This window comes from Musa acuminata, chromosome BXJ2-9, assembly GCF_036884655.1.
Source record: "Musa acuminata AAA Group cultivar baxijiao chromosome BXJ2-9, Cavendish_Baxijiao_AAA, whole genome shotgun sequence".
NCBI classification, from domain to species: Eukaryota; Viridiplantae; Streptophyta; class Magnoliopsida; order Zingiberales; family Musaceae; genus Musa; species Musa acuminata.
Window position 1 is genome coordinate 48,674,138 of NC_088346.1, and position 21,720 is coordinate 48,695,857.

Sequence of the window (21,720 nt, forward strand, 5' to 3'; positions counted from 1 at the left end):
AAATTTAAAATCTTCAATAATAATTAAGCTTAAGGTCATGAGATTAACTCCCTCGTATTTATCATCGATAAAATATAAATCATTTGAAAAATACATATATATATATATGAATAAAGTGAAATTCTCAAATATACTACTTATTAAATTCGAGTAAAATTTATTAGTACAAATGCAACCTTAATAATACTTGGGATCGTGACTCAACTTAGGCCACGAGTTTTGAGTTCGTACATATTAGAACGTAAGAAACCATCAAATTCAAGAAAGTAATCAAATTTAAAATCTTCAATAATAATTAAGCTTAAGATTACAAAATTAACTCCCTCGCATTTATAGTACGAATTATATAAATCATAAATAGTGATAAAAGCTTTGCACTGAAAAAAGAAAGATTTGTATGGGGTGGAAAGAGGCCATCAATACAATTGATTCAAAGGAAAGGAATCGAATAGAATTACCAATTAGACTTCGAAGGAACTTAGCTCTTTCTTTGCCAAGATCCTATCCCCTCAAGTTCAATGAGTTTGATTATAATTGCATCCAAAACTAAGTTGCAAAGAGGGAATAAGAAATCTCGTATTAAATAATAGAATCAATCATGAGATGAGGTTTTGCATGTGAAGGAGTGCAAGTACTTCCCAATAATATAGGATATGAGGAGAGATTCAATACGAGAGTTTTTATTGTAAAGAGAAAGATTAATTTTATTATGAAAATTACAACATAATATATAATTATAATATTAAAATAACATTCATGAGATACCACCAAAATAGTAAAAAAAATAAAAAAATATTATTATCCGAGTTTATGTTAATTTGGTTTGGATTCACTCCTTCTTTCGGAGGCAAAAGATTAGTCTTTTCTTGTTTGATAGTGTGTTTGATATCTCTAAATCACACGCACATAAAAAAAAATCTTATTTAATGCTCAATTTTAATCACTTACCATTTTAGATGAATTTGTGATGACGCAAAATAGAAATGAATTTAATCCTAAATGAATTCTATCACTTACATGTGGCAAAACCTTAGCATCCCAAATGCGTGCATAAGCTTTTATGCTTTGATATCCATGGCTTTAGATCCCTCAATTATATATTTGGTAAGATTTATTTCAATTACCTCTCCACTATCATGGTATGGTAAATGCCACTAGATAATTGTTCCTTATGCAGTCTAGTTTCTTAGGTAAGTAAGTTTAGTAGCTCAAGAAGCAGACATTTTTACTCATTGAAGTTACTTTTCACTTGATCAAAATGAGATATCCTCTTGTTGACTAGTGGATGCAAGGAAGGCACCTTCACCTTCACACACCAAGGAATGCTACAAGCCATTTCTCTTTGTCTTCAGTTACACCCCAATAGGTAACTAAAATACCTGTGTTTGGATATCAGCACTTTGTAAATTTAGCTCAGTGCTCGAAGGAGCTAAGTGTCTATGAAGAACCACAAATCCACAGAAGCACAACATTCTAGGAAGTGAGATGTACTGTTTCCGGTAGATTTTCCACCATTTTGGATCACTTGTTTGTGTAATGCTTTGGAATTGAGAGAGAGAGAGAGAGAGAGAGAGAGAGAGAGTAGTTGGATGGCATGATAAATCTTGTTACTCGACATTTCAACGCATAGAAAGATGTGTGATCATATACTATTGCATGTATAACCCACAGTGGAAGATAAAAGATGGCCAAGAAACAAAGATGCACAAAGCACAGTGTTGGTGCTTATTTTAACCAAGATAACGAGAGTCCCAAAGTGGGCAGTAAAGCGTAGGCTGATGATGGAGATGTCACCTAAATGTTACTGTTCAAAGCATGACACAAAGCTCTATCTCTTTATGACTCTAATTTGTTTCATGAGATAGCCATTATGACTCTAAATGTTACTGTTCAAAGCATGACTTGCATTGCATCACATGGAAATGAAGACCAAGCTTTTGACTGATGTGAGATGCCAAATCTTACACGATGTTCAAGATGATCGCATTATTGTATGTAAGGACTCGTACACATCATTAAATCCATTATACTCCGAGTGGTATTTCATCATTAAATCCATTAAGGACTTGTAGATATCACATATTCGATTGAGGTTTCTATATATACATACATACATGCATATAATATTTTTTTGTTGAGTTATATTTAAGAAAATATTTTTTTTTAATTTAAACTAAGAGTGGTCAAATAATATTATTTTTGAGATTCACATATTTATCCTTTTGAAATAAATATTTGCACTTACAACATAGCATATAAGTCCTTCTAAATATTAATATCCACCACATGCACTAACCATAATTATCAATTATAATTTTAAAGAATAATAGTGCCAATTATAATTTAAACATCTCTACTCTAATGGTCAACCAATTAATCAACTAGTTAATCACAAGAGCTTAGATGTAAGTTTTTCGGTTCTGTATAAATGTGTGTGTGTGTGTATATATATATATATATATCATACCACAAAAAGGAAAAAAAAAACTTAAAGACAATCTTTTCATGAGTACTATTATTTTACTTAGTAAAAGGTAATTATTATTATTATCTCAAGATTCAAGGTAGTTTCTAATCAAAGAGCTCTTCATTTTATGTAATAAGGAAAAAGGAAATGGTAGCTAACAGAGCAATCAATGGAAAGTGTTCTCTCCCTCAGCTCACTCCTTCTTCCCAAGCAAAATATGTAACCAAAACTAGATTTAGGGAGTGGCTGAGAAAAGGAGATAATAAATCACTCAGCACACATTAAAAACCCAAGTTTTAGCATATCCATATCATTTTAAATAAGGTTTTCAATAGAACATATCTGATTGACACAAACCATCATGTCAAGTGTTGAATAGATCCATTTGTATCATATTAAATAGATTGAGCTGCTGTCATGGCCAGCCAACCCAAGTCTCACACCAACTTCTATGGCTTCATCATCTCCCTATACATGTCTAATTAAGTGAGCAATCAATCGGAGATCAACTTGCCACAAAGAGGAAGTGCTCAAGTCAAGGAAATAAACAATCACAATCAACTGATCCCATCTTTCTTAATGCATCAGATTCCTGTGCAGTGGTATCTCTACTGTAGGTCAAATCTTAGTCAGAAATCAGTGGCAGAAGATATCTGATACGACGATTACACTGCAACATTGTTTATCTGCAACTACAATTACTCTTCTCGAACCAGCATTAATTGCTTGTTCATTCGTTCTTTGCCCCATGGGAATCTGGTTCTTAGAGAAGATGAGATTCGATACATCAGCACACAAATCATACGGGACTCCAAAGAGTCGCATGCACGAGAGAGATTTCACGTGGCTGGTGCTTTGGTTCTCGCGCCCACCACTCGACATGAACTGTGGCCATAATGCTTAGCGTTTGGATGATGATGTTCTGTGATGGCTTATGTAGAGATTGGTATCTTCATGAGCTTGACCACACCAATGGATCAAAGAACATGAAGACGTGCTCCACACAAACTCTCCACATCTTTCTTGCAATTAAACAAGAGCATTAAAGCCCCAAGGATCTACAAGTACACTCGATAGTGTACAACACCTACATTATTATTAGGGTTTAGGGTGTTCCACTCGTGTGCATGAACCCCTCTCCTGAACAGTACAACTCCACTTTGCCATTAATGCGTAAGCAGATTAGAGCTTGCGGATTATGTATTTTAAGTGCAAGCATGTGAGCTCCAAACTCGGGATATTTAATACGTGGGTATGAATGATTACGTTTATGCTTTGTAAAATACATAGTGGATACGATACCCAAAGATTTCTTTTTTCTCTTGGATTCTTCACTGCAAAGTGTGACATCACGAGAGATCTAATTACAATGGATTGTGAGAGAGATCTAATTACTTTATATTAGTGTTGTTTCTAGTATGCATGTAACCTTCTCAAACCCTAATTATTTACCTAGTTATGACGTATCATGTACTTTGAATTCTTATTATATTTAAACACATGACACTCGATGATATGATACGCTCAATTATTATACATTAGATATTTTGAATGTTTATGTTTTAGATGAAAGCATCATGCGCAAGAGAAGATACCATGCTTGATTACGATGCATCGATCAGTGCCCTTTTTGATTGACCAGAGTGTGCTGGTCGATTTGATCGAGTATCAGAGTAGGTTGACCTCTAAGTTGATTTGGATTTCAGGTTGGGTTCGAATGTATGAATATTTAGTTGGGTTCAGATTCGAATATGTTCAAATGTATGATATTTGATTCCTATATCTTTTTCATACTCATGCTTTATGACTCTTAAATTGGGTTTGAGTATCCTCTAAATTCGAGATGAGACTAAGAAAATAATAACACACATCCCAATCAGATTTATTCAATTGTCATGGGCAGTGGTACTACTATAGCCATCTAACATAGCGGTGCTATGCAACCGCTACCCACGACTAAGCGGGTGACCATCGGAGGCTATCACCCTCAATCATACTATCGCCAATAGTAATTTATTAACAATGGTCCATTGATCAAATACGAGGAACCTTACATCGCTTACAAGCAAGCAACAGGATGGACTAGATAGAAAAATGGATCAATAATATCGACAAATCATTCTGCATCATAAATAAAAATCGGTTAACACTTTTTCGTGAGCGAAAGATGTGAATAAATAGATCTAAAGTATTTGATTTTAAAACCATGGCCCTAATGTCAACAGTATAAAAACCATAATATGCTATTATTTTATAGAAAACTCTAGTGTCAAAATTCAAAATCAAATAACAATAGATATTTAAATTTACAATGCATATCTTTTGATGTTGCTCAAAAGGTACAAGGAGATAAAGTCTTTATCTTATTTATAAGCACACTATCCTCGGATCCGAGATCTATAGTGATATTGATTTACAAGAAGAACCAAGACTCGCCTTCTCCTCTCTTCTTATCCTTCACGAGACCACTATGATCGATGAATTTAGGGACAAAGAGGATATGAGAGAAGATCTGTAATCTTTCAATCATATCATATATCAACACATTCACATATCTGTATATTCAATTGTTGTGTGTTGTGTATATAATTCTAGGATGTCCTGTCTATTTATAGATGAGAACAGAGGGTCTACGATAAGTAATTATGAGAGTTCCTCACATTAAGTTCATCTCCTAAGAAATCTTACCATAATTGAACTTCCTAAGAAATCTTACCATAATTGAACTTTCTTTTTATTGACAGATAATAATAATCAAAATCTAATCATATTAATAATACATCTTAATTAAATAGAATCACATAATCTTACATACATATATGATGACGTGTGATGCAAGAATACACATGTTTTTTATGACGTACGATATGAAGATACATAGATATGTTACGACGTGTAATGCACATATATATTATGACATACGGTGTGAAAGTACATATAATTATTATGATATACGGTATGAGAGTGTACATAAGTATTATGATGTATGATATAAAAGTACACATATATTATGATGATATGCAGTGTAAAAATACACATATATGTTTTGATATAAGTATAGAAGTCTATGAATTTATTATATTTCTTACATGTGCATATAAATTATTTTAATATAAGATTTTTATATTTTTATTGTGTATATACTATGTAAGATTATGCTTAGTGAAGAAGTTATAAAATGACATGTTTAATATTAAATATCTTATACTCATGATTTTGAATGTTTTATATATGATATGATGCATGCTCAGATGAGTAAAACTATAACAGGGCTGACAAGCTACCAATAATGCCCATCCTCTCAGCCACATTCTATATACAAAGATATCTTGCAAGAGGCAAGTCTTTCAAAAAGCACCACAATCTAAGCTTGTTCCATGGGCAACAGAGATCAATGGTACTCTACAACAGTGAAGACTACAAGAAACACAGGTGCAGGGTGTCCAAATAGTAACTTGGCATGCATATATTCGAAATGCAGCTACATAGTTATTTTTCCTTTCCCTTGAGTGCATGATCGATGCCATTGATTGATTCATGGATGATATAGAGTGATAACAGACATAAACCATGTCATTCTTGCATATCTCAAGGCACCATCTAAAATAAAGCATAAGGAGAAGACAACCCCAACTTCAAGCCACCACATGTCTAACCCATCGCGTACTTCTGGGTCCAGCTTCTTGCAGTGGTCTCATACTTGTTCCTATCATTCTTGTAAATGTGTGCAATCTCTGGGACCAATGGATCATCAGGGTTTGGGTCTGTCAGAAGTGAACAGATTGAAAGCAATACCTGAAAATAGTGAAAAGCAACAATCAAGAACTTGCTACTCTTTTTCTACAGAAAAATGCATTAGCTAGCCAACATTGGGACTTTATACATGAGTATGATTGCTCATTGGCTACTTTCATAATTTCGAATCATAAAAAACAGAATTTCCAAAGGAGAGAGGCTGCAGATGTACATAACCTCCCTCGTCGACATGGGAGTCTTATGCAGTGGGAGGCTCCTTTAGAAGCATTAGCTGATTATAATCATATTGCTTGTCCATAACATTATTTTACTAGAGAAGGATAATGGAGCAATATATCTTATCTTTAATATTTTAAAATTTTGACTCATCAGCTACACATGTTGTCAACAAGATATTCGGTCCACTAGTCTTGAAATCACTAATCTCGAACAAAAGAACCCTGATAGCATTCTTTTTGACCCCGACACCGTCAAATTCCATAGTCTCTCTAACAAGCTTTCAGCCCTCAATTGCCAACTCCATATTAAATGGTGATCTAGAGCCAAGATTCTGGATTCGAGCGGGTGACTAGAACTCCAAATTCTACCATAAGATAGCTAACATCAAACGCTCTAGAAACAAAATCCATCCATTGAAAGGCCCAAACGATACCGTTGCCCAGGATACCAAAACCATCCTTTCGTACTTTGTCGATTGGTAGTCCTCTTTGTGACGATATCTTCCCTCACTTGGAACCTAGACTGGTCCTGTTGTCCCTCGATGCACATTCTTGCTAACTCCGCTCACTCCTCCCTTATTCGCCCCTTCTCTGAGCTAGAAATTAAAGCTTCTATTTTTTAAATGGGCAGAGGTAAAAGCCTAGGCTCTGACAACTTTAATGTTGAGTTTTTCAATAGTTTTCGGTTGACCTCAAGGACAATTTCCTTGCCACATTCGATAGATTTCACCCCAATGCTTTTATCCCTTCTTTCTGCGGTAGAACTTGGCTCGTCTTTATTAATAAATCCCCTAATGCTAACCTTATCAATGATTTCCACCCTATTGCGTTCTGTAACATTCTATACAAGAGCCTTGCTAAGACTCTTGCCACTAGAATCAAGGATCACATTTGTTACCTTGTTAGTCATGAGCAATCGACGTTCATTAAGGGTGGGAACATTCACGATAATATCCTTATAGCCAATGAATTGGCTCACTCTATGTGTTCCTCCAAAAGTAAAAACCCTTCCATCCTTCTCAAACTTGACTTAGAAAAAGCTTTGATTCTATTTCCTGGGATGCCATTAGGCAAACTCTTAGGACTATGAACTTCCTATCTCAGTTCATTAGTTGGATTGATGCTTGCGTCTCTTCTCCCATCTTTTCATGTCTTGTCAATGATGAACCATATAGATGGTTCTGTAGTAACCGAGGCATTAGACAGGGAGACCCTTTCTCTCCCTATCTTTTCATCTTGGCTTGGCAAGTTCTTTCTTCTCTTATTTTGAGGGCAGTGTCAAACTAGTAAATCACTCCTTTCAATCTTAAGGGCACGAAGATCTCTCATCTTATGTTTGTGGATGATCTCCTCCTTTCTTTTCATGCTACCCTGAAGTCTTGTTCTTCGGTTCTTAAAATCCTATCAACCTTCCAAAACTTGACACTTCTCAAGGTTAACTTAGCCAAATCAAACATCTACTTCTCTAAACATCGTGATCCTTCCACCAAGCATATGATCTGGGACAACCTTGACATCCCTAAGGGCTCTTGGCCTTTTAAATACTTGAGGACTTCAGGATAGATACCAACACTCTTTAGTAAATAAGGCTCTTGATAAAATCCAAGGGTGGCACAAGGGACTTCTCTCCCAAGTGGGCAAAGTTGTTCTCATTAATTATGTTATTAACTCCCTAATCATATCTTGCTCAGTTCTTGGATTTTGGCTAAGTTACTTTCTCGAATTTCTAAACTAACTCGTGATTTCTTTTGGAATGACTCCTTTAAGCATAAAAGAATGTACTTGCTCAGTTGGGATAATATGACTCTATCCAAGGAGACAAGTGGTCGAGGCATTCGAGACCTCCTCTCCATTAAGAAAGTCATTTGTGCCAAATGAGTTCTCCCAATTCTTAATTGTGACAAACTCTTTTGGGTTGATGTTTTCCTCTCTAAGTACAGAAGTCTCCATCCTTAGGCTCCTTCCCCCACTAGGGTCTCTAACTCCTTTAAGGCTATCTCCAAACTCACTTGAAACTTAAAAGATGGTTTCAAAAAGCTTATTAGCAATAGATTTTCTACTAATATTTGTGATGACCCCTGGCTGAACAATATTCCATTTCCCAAATGGCTAACTTATATTGGGGTTAATGACATGAGACATTTCTCTTTGGTTTCTGATTTGATTTTGGATTTTCAGTGAAATTCCTTGATGTTGGACTCTCTTTTTCACTACTTGCTGGCTAATCAGATTAGGAACATCCGTCTCCCTCACAACCCCAGTGATGATGCCTGGATTTGGACATTGACTCCTCCGGGTCTTCCAATTGTAAGCAGCACATATCAGCATATCACTCATTTCCTATTCCCCAGATGAGCCTTGAATGGGATGGAGGGCTATTTGGCAACTAAAGATTATGCCAAAAATCAAAATATTCCCTTGAAAATTTTCTTGGAATAAGTTGCCTACCTCAAACTATATCTCCAACATCATGCATTGTCAGTTTGACACTTGCCATATTTGTCACCTCTCTTGAGACTCACCTATGCATATATTCTACAAATGTGACCATGCTCGCTCTTTTTGGGAAACCATTCACGTAAAGCTGGGAGTTACCTTCCAATTTTTCTCGACTTGGTACAAGGGTGATTGGCTCCTTGAAGAAGCTTGTCTAGATCCCCCATCCCGTAGCCTCCTTCTTAGCTCCTTAGCCATGTCCTAGTGGTTCTTTTAGACTAACCAAAATGAAGCCAAGCATAGCAACCGTTCAACCAGGTTATCCATACTTGCAATGAGGGCTCTAATTGCTGCTAATGATTTCATCAATACGCCCCCAAGCCCTAAGGGAATGGTGAGGGAGGTTAGAGACATTCCTGAGGAAGTGCTTCTATTATTCTCCAAACAGATGGCTCATTTGTGTCTTCCTCCCAACCTGCAAGTTTAGGATTTCTTCTAAAAGCTGTGGACAGTACCCCTCTTTGGCTTGGGGGAAGCTGCTGTAAAGCCTCAACCCCTCTAAATGGCCGAAATTGCAGTTCTGTTAGAGGGCCTCCAAGCCATTCGAAACCTTCAGCTTTCCTCCATTGAAGTTAACAATGATTCGATGGAGCTTGTTAACATTGCTATGGGAATATCTCCCACTCCCTGGTCCTTGCGGAACTTAGTCTTGGACATTCTTTCTCTTTTTGATACCCTAACGTTACACGCATCATACACATCCATAGGTCTAGCAATTTTGTAAGCCACTCTTTGGCACATTTTGGTAGATCACAAACCTCACCTTTTTTGTTTTCTGCTGCTGATAGTTCAGCTTCCCAGTTTGTAATCCCAGTTTAAATCAATAGATTTTCTTTAAAAAAAAACAGCAAGTTATTTGTGAGAAGCAAATTGAAATCAATTTGTCCTTGCTATACTCTCCACAAACAATCAACTAATACAAGCAAACTACAAAATCCATGACTACAACTGCATCAACCTGACAACTCACAAGTCACCAATAAAAAAAGAGACAACATCATTGATATAGGAACCAAACAACAGCTGTGTGGTGCAATAAACCATAATGACTCCATGAAAAAGCAGCTGACCTTTCTAATAAATAGTTGTAAAGGATAATTGGCAATTGATATTTCAAATGTACTAAGTAGTGAGCATTTTTGCCTCTCAGTCCTACAAAAATTTAGTGGGTCAAGATTCCAGGGAAAGAATGTAGTCTACAGTTTAATTTTATTACCATTTATTGCACTAAATAATTAAAAATATGAACTAGTGAATGTTTTTGGCTCAAGATACCCAGGAAAACATAACTTTAATTCAACTCTAAAAGAATATGAATGAAAAATCAGTAACCTTGGAAATGGTTAATGCAGGGCTCCACTGCTCCTTTAAGATGTCAAGGCAAATGCTCCCATTGCTGTTAATGTTTGGATGGTAGACCTTTGTCCTGAATGCTACCTACAGAACCTCATAGGACTTGAGACAATCAGAATTCATTGTTCAACCATGACTGATAAGATGTAGCAACACAATTGTTGTTAAATACTTGACAAAATGTCATAATTGAAAAGACATCTCTATTTATAGCAAGCACTCGATAGTTGATACAATGAGAAAAAGTAACAGTAGGCCAATATAAAATTTTATGATTGTATGTTGTACTTCAATCGGCCCTAAGCGGGCCAAGTTACTTCCCATTTCATCTAAAAACTATCAAGTAAAATCAGCTCATGATATAACTGCTTTATTTACAACCAGAAAAATTATTTGGTTGACATCTTCAACCAAGAACCCCAATGCAGCGATGACCTAAAAACTTCTTGATTAACATTCTCAACTTACAAAACAACCAGAGGTGATAAAACTTATAACTTGCAAATAGACTTGAACATTTCAAAGACTCAATCATGAGAATACATTAGTCAAACAATTAGTTCAATGTCAAGCACAGTGAAAAAAGTAACCAAATAACTAGCCCCAAGTTTCTGCAGTTTGGAGTTTTTGTTCCAACAAAGACGAGGCATTTCATAATCATGCAACTCTCTAACTGCAGGGAGAGTGAATGCCCCACACTACTACTCATCAATCATCTTAGGAAAACTCTAAGAAAGCAAAGGCAACTTATCAGTATTTCTTACGCACTAAATAGTATCTTCCCCCTTTGTTCTTGGGTAGATTTTAATTTACTAAGTTTAGTTCACAACCACCTTCTATTTTGGCATAGTGATAAAAAGCACATCTTTCCACATAGGTAGCACAGATTCTAAAGTTAGACAAAGCACTCAACAGAAAATCTAGATACCCAACTAGGTGGAAAAGCAAGATGCCCAAAATCAATAGTACACTGCACATAACCAAGTGTAATAACAATAAAAAAATCATATCCTAAAATCAGTGACTTCTGGTAGAGAACATCTTCCCACAAGTTGACGCGCCCACAAAGATCAAGGATGAAACTCTTCAGTATAAGTTCCATCATGATCACCAAGGCATTTCCTCAACCAGCAAGAAAGGATCAAGCCTAGAGGATCACCCAGACCTTATTAAAGTATGTTTCATCACTTATTTTCAGGATACATTATCCTAATTAACTTCTAAACTTCTGAAGATAGAATCAGAACATGCAGAAAACTGCATAACAACAACAGTAGACTATGCAGCAAGAAAGCTGCATGTATCCACTGATTAGGTTGTGAAGATTCCCCTGGAATTCCCATGTTCACAAGTTAAAGGACAAAAAACTCATAAGCTATTCCTTTAATTAGTAGAACAGTGTTAAGGTGGGAAATTATTATACCATTCAACCTTATTCATAAGGCCTTTACAGAAAAAGCAATGGCTCCATCAAGTTGATCAACAAGTAAAAAGGTCCCACAAAGAAGGCTGTAACAATATATCATTACTACTAAGACAACAGAGAAATTTGGTGCCAACCCATGAGGATCAGATATTACGGCTGGACTCTTTAAGTACAACAATGAAATTAAACTAGAACCCAACATGTCATAATCAATCTAGCATGACCAGTTTGTTGTTTGTTTTATAGAAAACCCATTTTTGAAAGAATTGACTGGCTTCCTATTCATGGATAGTAGAAGGAACATTTTCCTAACTTAGCTGATATGTTGCCAAAATGCTTCTGGATTTAAGCCACACCAGGATTGAAGTTTCCAAAAACTTCAGCAAAAATACTAGTAGAGATTTCTTACTTGTTATCATGGTTTATGTAAAAATATTTAGAAGTTTTAGTTGTGTTACTGTACTGCAAGCATGAATTATGCCAAAAGAGAACTTCATGCTCATTGACATCCATATATAGAAATTCAATGAACTACAAACGTGAGAGAAAGAAAACACATATGCTAGCACAAAATAATGAATTATCTAAATACAAATCAACCATTCAAGGATGAGATAAGAAGATGGAATATCAGAAACTGCCAAATCTCAAGAGCCTCTTGAAGACATCAACTTTAAAGTCTCAGAAGAAGATTGAGTAACATTAGTGATTTCAAGTTTAATCAAAGTGTGATCCTAAAATGTCTTGTAAAAAGAAGTCATGCTCAGAAATTAACTTCTTAAACAATAACAATGAATCAAACAAATGCAGCAGTGAATCCATAGCCAACAGTCAGATAATCAATTTGTCAGTCATCTATGAATCACAACCAGAAAAATTAACAATATCATACACTACTTGGATTGGTTGTCATCAATACAAAAAAAAAAAAAGTTCAATTATCAGCAAACTCAAACGATAGTCACATATCATTAGAATATGCCTTTCTCAACAAAATGTCCATACAAAATAACTTTACAATTTTTATCTTTGGTGTCACTATGAGTGGCTCTTTTGTCATCTAGGTATTAGGATTCAAGTCACAAAAATGACCTCTTTGCTTACATTGATTCTTCCCCTGCATTGGTGGGATCTTTGTGCACCATGCCATCCTCTTTCACTTCCTTAGCTTTTTTATATGAAATGTAGGCACACACTGGGTTATTGTCCAAAACACAATAACAGGGAACACTGATTTCAGTAGCTCACATTTTTGTCCATTGAGTGGACCAAAAAACATTTGACTCATATTCTATGACCTGGATACTAGAATTTAATCATCATAATATTTATAAAGCTGTCAGATGTCTAATCTTGTAAGGTTATCAGTGTCAGCAGTAGCAAATAAAAGCTTACGCTTGATATGTCTGAACAGTTATTGCATATATCTGAATGAATTATTGAGTCATCTTGCTACTTTTATAACAGTAGTAGAATAGGAACACAGCTTATTCCTTAATACATGCATCACTAAAAAATAAATCAAAATGAAAGCCAAACAGTCTAGATAATGAATTATTTGTTAACTCCAAAATGCTAGCAATATCATAAACAAATTTCAAGGAAACAAGTCAAAGTAGGAAGCCTAGTCAAACACCTTAACAATTACTAGTTCTTATGGTACCTTGGGTGGCTTGAATGGATAGTCTGGAGGAAAGTGGATGGTAATTAGAAAGACACCCCCCGCATAAGGACTATCTGGGGGACCCATTATTGTTGCTTGCCAATGAAACATGTCTTCTGCCACAGGGCCTTTTAAGCATAAAAGCAATCAAATTTGTGAAAACAGAGTTTACAATGTTAGAAAGTTGTGAAAACTCAAAAGACATGATCAAAGTTCTAGCTTAAAAATCATCGCTGTAACAATGTGATGTTCTCTTGCATAGCACATTGAAATTATTTTTATTACATAGACATTAATCAAAGTGTAGTTATATATTATGCTGGAAGTGTGTAAATGCACCTTGTAATAATATATACCATAACAAACACATAAAGAACGACTGGAAGTGCAAAGTTCCTTCCCTGTGATAGATACAATTACTCACCCTTCAAATGATGGATAAAAGTGCAATGAGAAAAGTGACCGGTTGATTAGATTATGAAGAATGGATTGTTTTCCACCTCATTGTTTTCACTTTTCATACTCATATGTCCAAGAAGAATGTAACTCTTTGTCTATACTTGGTGAATTTGGATTCTCAAAAAGATATAATTAGCCATATCTGAAGCATTCAACTTGATGCTTAAGAACAACCTGATACAAGGATTGCTGCTATGTTGCACTCTAGCAAATATTTGATATTATTAGCTGGCAGAAAATAGTATTTTTGGATGTATATTTTATTTAGAGAAAAATAACAAATTAAAGCATATCTATAGCTTATATGACTAAAACAAAAATTACAGACTATCATTTTGTTAGGCCTATATAAAAGGATGAAACAGGCATTCAGCAGAAAGTATTTGAAAATGTACCATACAACTACCACATGATTGTAAAGTTCACTTATCATGATATTTATAACTACCCACCTTTAAAAGGTTGATGCAATGGGTATATGAGTAAGGCAAACAGGTGATTGAATTATGACTTATGGATTTAATCACTGGTGCGAAAGCTAAAAAAATGCTACATACTCATCCTGTAATGCCAACACTGAAGCAGAAGTCAACATTGTACATTGCAGTAGTCAAATGATCACATTACAATATTTAATAAGTTCAAAGCTGCACAAAGAAGCATATCACAATGACAACAAAAAAGGTCAAGGATCCTCAAAGTGTGAACTTTTAGCATTACTAATTTCAATCACAGAAACACCATATAAGGAGCCAGCTACAGGTTGCATCATAAAACTCAGCACCAAGATATTGTTTATCAAAATCGCTGTTTTCGAAAATAATATCCTTTTAGCTTTGGTCATCGTGTATATCTTTTCATTGTAAAAGAGATCATTATTTGACCAATGGATTAACAAAATGATGAAAAAAATTTCTTTCCAAATCAAAATGATGTATCAACATTGCTATATTCTTGGAAATTTTGCTTGATGTGCTCAATTGAAAACCTCTTGCTTACTAACAACCTCAAATAATCAAGAAGTTCTCGTCGTCATCGTAACAGCATGATCCCAAGAAACAGAATTCACTCCAACGTCTTAGATCATCTCCTATAATCAAATGCAGAATCGTGCAGCCGTAAAGCAAGCTTAAAATATGGAAAGGGGAGGAAAAGGAAAGAACTTCTCTGATGAACAGAATCGTGATCACAACTCCTATGATACAGAGATATTTGCGAAAAGACGAAGAAAAAGTAACACCTTGACCACAACAAACACAGACCTCAACCACTCCACGGCGATCTCACAAGGAACCAACGCCCCACGCAGGCGGGTCGCAAAACTCACGCAGCTAATCGCACTCAAAAGAAGAGGAAAGCAAAAACTGCAACTTTTTTGACGCAATCAGACAGGTAATCGATGCTTATTTAGATCGGCAGTACCTGCGCTGCATGAAGTTGGGGGGTCCTTCTGGAGATCCTTGAGCTCTTTCAAGATCCGCTTGGAAGCCATCGCAAGGACGTCCGACTGCTCCGACCAACCCAGAAAGATCGGATCCCAAAGATAAGGATAAGAATTCGATCGAAAACACCAAGATCGAATCAAAGAAGTACCTGCTCGAATCGTCGAACTCTCTCCTCTTCTCCCAACACGAGTCGAGCGAAAGAAGGGAGAAAGGAAAGGCGAGAGAGGCTTTATTTACACGACACGCATCATTGTCATCATTATAATGTAATATATATATATATATATATATATATATATATATATATATATATATATATATATATATATATATATATCATCTTAAGAAATTTCTTATTTTCATCTCGATATTCTAACAATTTCTTATATTCTAATATAAGTATTGCGAAAATAGTATGATCTCACAGATGAATTATGGGATTTGAAATAGATCAAATATAAATGATATGTCACAATCATATTACAAAGACAATGATACTTCGATATTGATATGACCAATTGGCATTAAGAGATTTTCAACTGAGCAAATGATATATATACGTATAAAAAATTACAAAGGATATATAAATATCTCTAAATATATTTTTAATTATAAATTAATATTCACCTTATCCTTTGTTATTGTTCTAAATTTATTCGATGAACTCAATCATATTTATTAATGAATGAGATTTCACGATCGATACGCAACCTTTTATCTTCGTATCATCCCACTTCATATTTTTATTCGATTTTTATTAATTAAAATATTCTCGATGAGATAGAATGGATAGCCAATGCTTAATTATATTTTGTCAAAGATTTTAGATTATCAATAATATGAAGTACAAATATCAATGTTATAATAATGATAGGTTTAATATCTTGACTCACATTAGTACTAAATGGTTGATACCTCGATGCGAGATGATCGATGTCTTAATACCAAGTGATTGACATCTCGATGCCAAGCGGCCAATACTTTGGCGTCACACGATCAACATTTCAACGTTAGGTGACTAACACCTCGGTGCTAAGTGGCTAACATATCGGTACTATATGGTTGATATATTGAGGCTAGATGATCAATACCTCAATGTCATGCCAGATGATCGATACCTTGGAGCATTGCACTCGACACCTTGATATCATGCAATTGACACAATGACACCAAGTGATCGACACCTTGGTGTTATATTGTTAGTACCGTACTATCATATGGATAGCACCTAGGGTGAATAGTATAGTTGTACCACCTTCTCTATAACTAGTGCTTATTGTGAAAATAAAAGCTAATTATAAAAGGACTCATTAGATGTATTTCAAGACATCGACACTTCTATATTAAAAAGATGTTACTCGAATTATCCAAATATGTTACTTTCGAAAAGATATAATCAAGAATGTTCCCGACATAGTGTTACGAGTGTTAAGATAATTTGAAAGTGAATAAGGTCAATGATATTTACTCGAAAAAAAAATGGAAAAGGACATTGATTCCTACTCGAACGACCAAAATATGACTTCACATCCTCCATCCAATCCAATGCTCTAAAGTATAAAAAATGGTGCTCTCCGAATGGCTACTAGATTACCTAACTACATGTATATGGCATCGTCTAGGAGAAAATAGTGAGCAATTGACCCTTCTAAAACTCTAAGGTTGACAAAGACCTCCTAAATTGATCGATGAAACTACGGCTATAAATTGTGGGGTAATGAAGGCATTTCATACTTCACATGTAGCAAAATTCACAATTAATTTATTGTATATAACATAATAGTAACCACGTCTGTGTATTCAAATATATTATTTATGGTAATACATTCATCAGCATTCCGAAATGTTCGACTCAAAGTGCCTTAGATGTTGGGTTGTTAGTATCCCTCACAATCATGCAGACCCTTCTGCTAGCTGGTCATTTGAGTTTGGATATCTTGAGTTGATAGGCCGGGCTAATAAATTGGTCTTGAGTTGTAATAAAGAATTGAGTTGATACTTAGGATAATAGTACTTTGATAAATTAATTGAGTATTGATAAAGGATTATTTAGTCAGTCGGTCATTGGTGCGACATGTAGGTTCGCAAGAAATTATCCGCTTTGGACGATAGACGGGTACCGCTTTGGACGATAGACGTACCCGTACGATTTTATCATTGGAACATGTAAACTTCAAAAAACACATCTGGGTCCCTTATCAAGTATGTTGTATAGGTCTTTGAATTTGTAAGGTGGACTAGACTTAAAAGAGTCGAGTCAAGACAGCTAAGCAAGCAAATCTTGCATTTCTTCTTCAATCGATCTATGATTAAGTAACTTGAGTGTGTGATTAAAGAAAATTCCTTCCTCAAAACCTGTATAAATATTAAATACATTGCTCTTCTTCACACCAAGTTCTTTTATTCCACGTATATATCATTCCAAACAATCACAACATACATAGCATGATGTGAGCAATCCATTCAGTCAACTTTCTACTGTATAATAACAAAGAGTCTTAACATTGAGTGATACCACCATGTCAATGCTGATGCTACTTCAATCACAAAAACTATCCACTCTCAACGTAATTGCATTAGCAGACATTGGTCTCAGATCGAAAACAGCTTTAGTCGGTCACACAGTCAGTAAACCTTCTCATCACATGAATAAATCTTAACTAGTACAATCAACTGTGACTAAATAACCTTGATGCTTGACACAATCTTGAGTGCAGCTACCGGGTCAGAGCCACATTGCTAAATAGGCAAGTCATTCACAGCCTACTCATGCACAGGCGAGCTACCAAGCTGCGCGTTCAGCATTGCCAGCAGCAGGACTGCATGATCTTCCTTGTTTTGCCTGCTTTGTAAGATTTAAAACCTGAAGAAAATGAGAATGCAAATGTTTTGATCAGGCATTTATGCTAAATTTAGTACCTCCACTAAGAAAGGAAATTGCCGAAGCCGAAGGAGAAATCTTATATCCCCAGATTTGCTGCTGGATGGATGCCAACTCACCTACAGATGCCGTGGACATAAGATGCTGATCTGGCTTTATACAAAGTTAATAGAAAAGTCATCATAGTAATTGCTCGCTGAGGTTGACATGGTTCTTGATCACAGAGAATTCAATCATACAACATTTCTCCTGGACACAACTGTATTACGGTGGATGTGTGAAGTCAAAAATACTGAATGTTGAAAAAAGCACCCAAAAACCTCTTCTCCATTAGCAAGTTGGGCAAAGACCATTCTTACAGGCAGAAAAATATGCATCCATCTCAGAAATATAGCAGGTATATGACAAATAATAAAGTCATAACACAAATTACACCATATATATGTAAATATATTCATAGACTGGTAGGATAGAGATGAATGACAGATATTTTCTGAACTACAAGTGTGAAATTCCACACCATGCCTATCAGCTACTTCATGGAGATACAATATGAGAACAATATCGGTGCACAAAAGAGCAGAACAACTTTCAGCAGAGTTGAAAGCAAAAGAACTGTCAATTGATGGAGATTCTGCGGATGAAAAATTTCATGACAGGCAATCAACTGTTGGCCAAGCTTAAAATATAAAGGATATGAACTTTACACATGTTCAGAATTGCCACTGCACTATTTGATCTGCTAAATGAGAGGTCCAACGTGACACATGCTTTGCACTGCTTTGATTCATGTGGATAAGGAAAACAGTTTCTGTCTTGCAGTGCAACCATAAAGAAGATGTTTCCTATATTCTTCAAATACAGTGAGAGGAAAGATCCTGCCACTGACATCAAATCAAAAACCCTGATGTTGCTGAGAGAATCTCATGTTCAATTTCCCGCACAGCCTGTGTTGTAGTTGGAAACAGAAACTTATAAGAAGTTTCATGCAGGTTCATAGAGACCCAACATATGCCCATCAAGGCATCGTAAGGCAGCAACCTGTACAGAAAACTTACCAAATTAATGAATTCAAAACATCTCAGATGATAATTTTAGATGTATGGATAACATACCTTGCCATGGATTTCATACTTTATGGGGCCATCGAGCTCAGCTCCCAGTGACATTAGTTTGGTCACTGTGCTGTTCATGTCAGCTACTGTGAAGGATAACATGGAAGAGTATCCTTTCTGCATGGTTATGTCACTGTAACAAAAAAATTGAACACTGAACTTCTGAGAGATGTTAAATTTATGTGACAAAATAATAGAATGTTGGAGACAATATATGCAAGCATGTTATCTCCTAGCAGAGCACAGTCCTAGGTTGTGGCATTATGGTGGTCTCCCAAGCCCATTTTACATAGTACTTTGCAGAAGAAACTACCTAGAGACACACGGATTAAAGAAGGTTGTGAATCTTACCATTGCAAGAATTTTAGGGAAACCTGGCATGTGGGCCTCTTAACTGCCAAAAAACATCTGCACATTTCTCCCCTCCTCTCTTTATCATAAGGACCTATTTGAATTTCCATATACATTCAAACCACCTCTTGCAAATTTTTTTATTAGCATACAACTAATATGGGGATATAAGAAGACCTTGGGCTTTGTAGTTTAGCTTTGGAGAATTAATGTAACAGTTGAAAGCTTATCTCTGTATTCCAGTGTCTCTTATGCACTCTTTACCTTCTCTCTCTCCCCATAATTTATTGCCTACTTGCTTCTGGAATCCCTATTCCATTATCAGCTAATTATGTGAAATTTCTGCATATCCATGACCTGTTTCTGAACCCACATTGTTTGCTTATTTGAAGTTGTTTCCTGGAAGACAATACAATATGTTTAGAAATGTACTGTGGCATATATATCCTTGCTGTTTTCTTTGGCACACTTTATATATATATATGCTCTTGATTTAGCTTCATCAGGGTATGTCACTATACTGGGTCAAATCAAACACAATGGTTATATCAGTCAATTACAGCTTAATTTGCAACAATTATAATTTGATGACAGAACAGAATAGGACGAGTTGTATTTAAAATCAATATCTACAAAGAAATAATCCCCAGGTGAAACCTGTTCTCAAGGAGAATCCCAAATACATGAAGTCTGCTCTCTGAGAGATTCTTCATTGTTTCTGAGCCTTGCAATGGCTTTTGGTGCCAAGTGTACAAATTAAAATCTCACAGGATTGGCACCTGGGAAATAAGCAGCTATTTTCTCAAAATGAGAAAACGATACTGCGGTAAGTACTGGAATTTAGGGAAATATGTAACAAATTCTCCAACGGTCACAGAACTTAAACAAGAACAGTGATTCACAGAAGAAAGAAAACAACACCATAATAAGATCAACGGTAGCAGCACCTGATGCTTATTGCGCAATTTACCTAATTCTTGAATATGTTCCTGCCACTATAAAACCTCAAATTCTCAGTCTAAATATTCAATCTTGTTTTTCCTTATAGTCAAAATAGACAAACGCCAACGTTATTCCTTTTCCCTTTCTAATGGTGCATTAGATTGCCTTGTCCTTCCCACGGTATCACGCTGCCTCTAAGATTAGTCTACCAGTAGTATGTTGTGTTCGTTTTGTGTGGACAATCTACAAACAATTGGTCGGCGAAATATGACGGCATCGTACTTGAGCGGATCGCACAAGGATCGGACCGGAAAGGGATAAGAGACTACTCAAACGAGAACACGGTGACGGAGCGAAACCTGGGGGAGTGCATGAGTGCCAGCTTGAGGGGGCCGGACTGGAGCTCGGCCCACCGGAGGGTGCAGACGTTGACGCTGAAGTCGAGGCCCTCCGAGTAGAACCGAGCGGCCCTCGGAACGTCCCGGTGCAGCTGCAGCACCCATCGGAACGCCGCACCGCCCGCATTCGCCATCGCCTTCCCTCGTCCGCTCTCGTTCGCGGACACAATTGATGACGCAAGAGCCACCGACCGAGAGTAAGAGGAGCGTCCGCCGTACGCAACCTTGTTGGGTATTTTACATGGATATAATAAGATTGATGTTTATGTCAATAAATTATGGAAATGATTTAATTATTTTTCTAATAAACAACATTGAGCTCTACACAGAACAATATCCATATTTCAAATAAAAAAATTATTTTATTTAATTATTTATTAATTTTAATTATTTAATTATTAATACTGATGAGGATAGTAATTATGGTAAGACTAGGCTGACGTCAGATGACGCCTCACGATCGACGTGATGGTACCTAATCAAACGGACCAGAGCGTCGGCCGAGACACAGTAACGGTTGCTCAGGGCTCGGTTCTTCACGCCACGCCAACACCAATGTCAGATGCTACCAGCTTGCCCCATGCAAGTGGGCACATCAAGAAACAATAAGCTTCCCTATAAATACGCTCGCATTCTGAACGAGAAGGGGAGAGGCACACAAAAAGACTTTTTCATCTAAATCCCCTTGGACATCAGCTAACTTGATCGTCGAAGGGGTCGGACCGAGCACCCCGACCTGACCTTTATGTA

At 36.1% G+C, this 21,720-nt stretch overlaps 2 protein-coding genes across 4 annotated transcripts; both read right to left on the reverse strand.

Annotated features, from left to right (window-relative positions):
- Positions 1–5,907: 5,907 nt before the first annotated feature.
- Positions 5,908–15,526, reverse strand: LOC103999319 (ubiquitin-conjugating enzyme E2 10). Its single transcript, XM_009421042.3, has 5 exons — positions 15,432–15,526; positions 15,261–15,345; positions 13,380–13,507; positions 10,270–10,374; positions 5,908–6,262 (listed from the first exon to the last, which is right to left on the reverse strand). The coding sequence occupies exons 2-5, from the start codon at positions 15,328–15,330 to the stop codon at positions 6,119–6,121; spliced, it is 447 nt and encodes a 148-aa protein (XP_009419317.1). The 5' UTR covers positions 15,331–15,345; positions 15,432–15,526; the 3' UTR covers positions 5,908–6,118.
- A 2,208-nt stretch (positions 15,527–17,734) lies between these two features.
- LOC103999320 (uncharacterized) lies at positions 17,735–21,195 on the reverse strand. 3 transcript variants are annotated; one of them, XR_001975569.2, is made up of 4 exons: positions 20,932–21,195; positions 19,280–19,412; positions 18,284–19,205; positions 17,735–18,146 (listed from the first exon to the last, which is right to left on the reverse strand). XR_001975569.2 is itself a non-coding variant. In XM_009421043.3 (3 exons), the coding sequence occupies exons 1-3, from the start codon at positions 21,102–21,104 to the stop codon at positions 19,149–19,151; spliced, it is 363 nt and encodes a 120-aa protein (XP_009419318.1). In that variant the 5' UTR covers positions 21,105–21,195; the 3' UTR covers positions 17,735–19,148. The 3 variants fall into 3 exon arrangements, 1 of the variants encoding a protein (XP_009419318.1); XR_010491486.1 differs by having other exon boundaries at positions 17,735–18,125; positions 18,203–19,205; XM_009421043.3 differs by having other exon boundaries at positions 17,735–19,205.
- Between the last annotated feature and the right edge of the window lie 525 nt (positions 21,196–21,720).

Bases quoted from the DNA above. Each gene is read 5' to 3' on its own strand.
- LOC103999319 (XM_009421042.3), bottom strand. From the start codon at position 15,330: ATGGCTTCCAAGCGGATCTTGAAAGAGCTCAAGGATCTCCAGAAGGAC. The intron at 13,508-15,260 runs GTACTGCCGATC...TATGCTTAAAAG, and splicing joins CCCAACTTCATGCAGCGCAG to GCCCTGTGGCAGAAGACATG. The intron at 6,263-10,269 runs GTTACTGATTTT...CACTATTTTCAG, and splicing joins CTGCATTAACCATTTCCAAG to GTATTGCTTTCAATCTGTTC.
- LOC103999320 (XM_009421043.3), bottom strand. From the start codon at position 21,104: ATGGCGAATGCGGGCGGTGCGGCGTTCCGATGGGTGCTGCAGCTGCAC. The intron at 19,413-20,931 runs GTTTCGCTCCGT...TTTTTGTTACAG, and splicing joins GCACTCATGCACTCCCCCAG to TGACATAACCATGCAGAAAG. The intron at 19,206-19,279 runs GTATGTTATCCA...TTTTCTGTACAG, and splicing joins AGTATGAAATCCATGGCAAG to GTTGCTGCCTTACGATGCCT.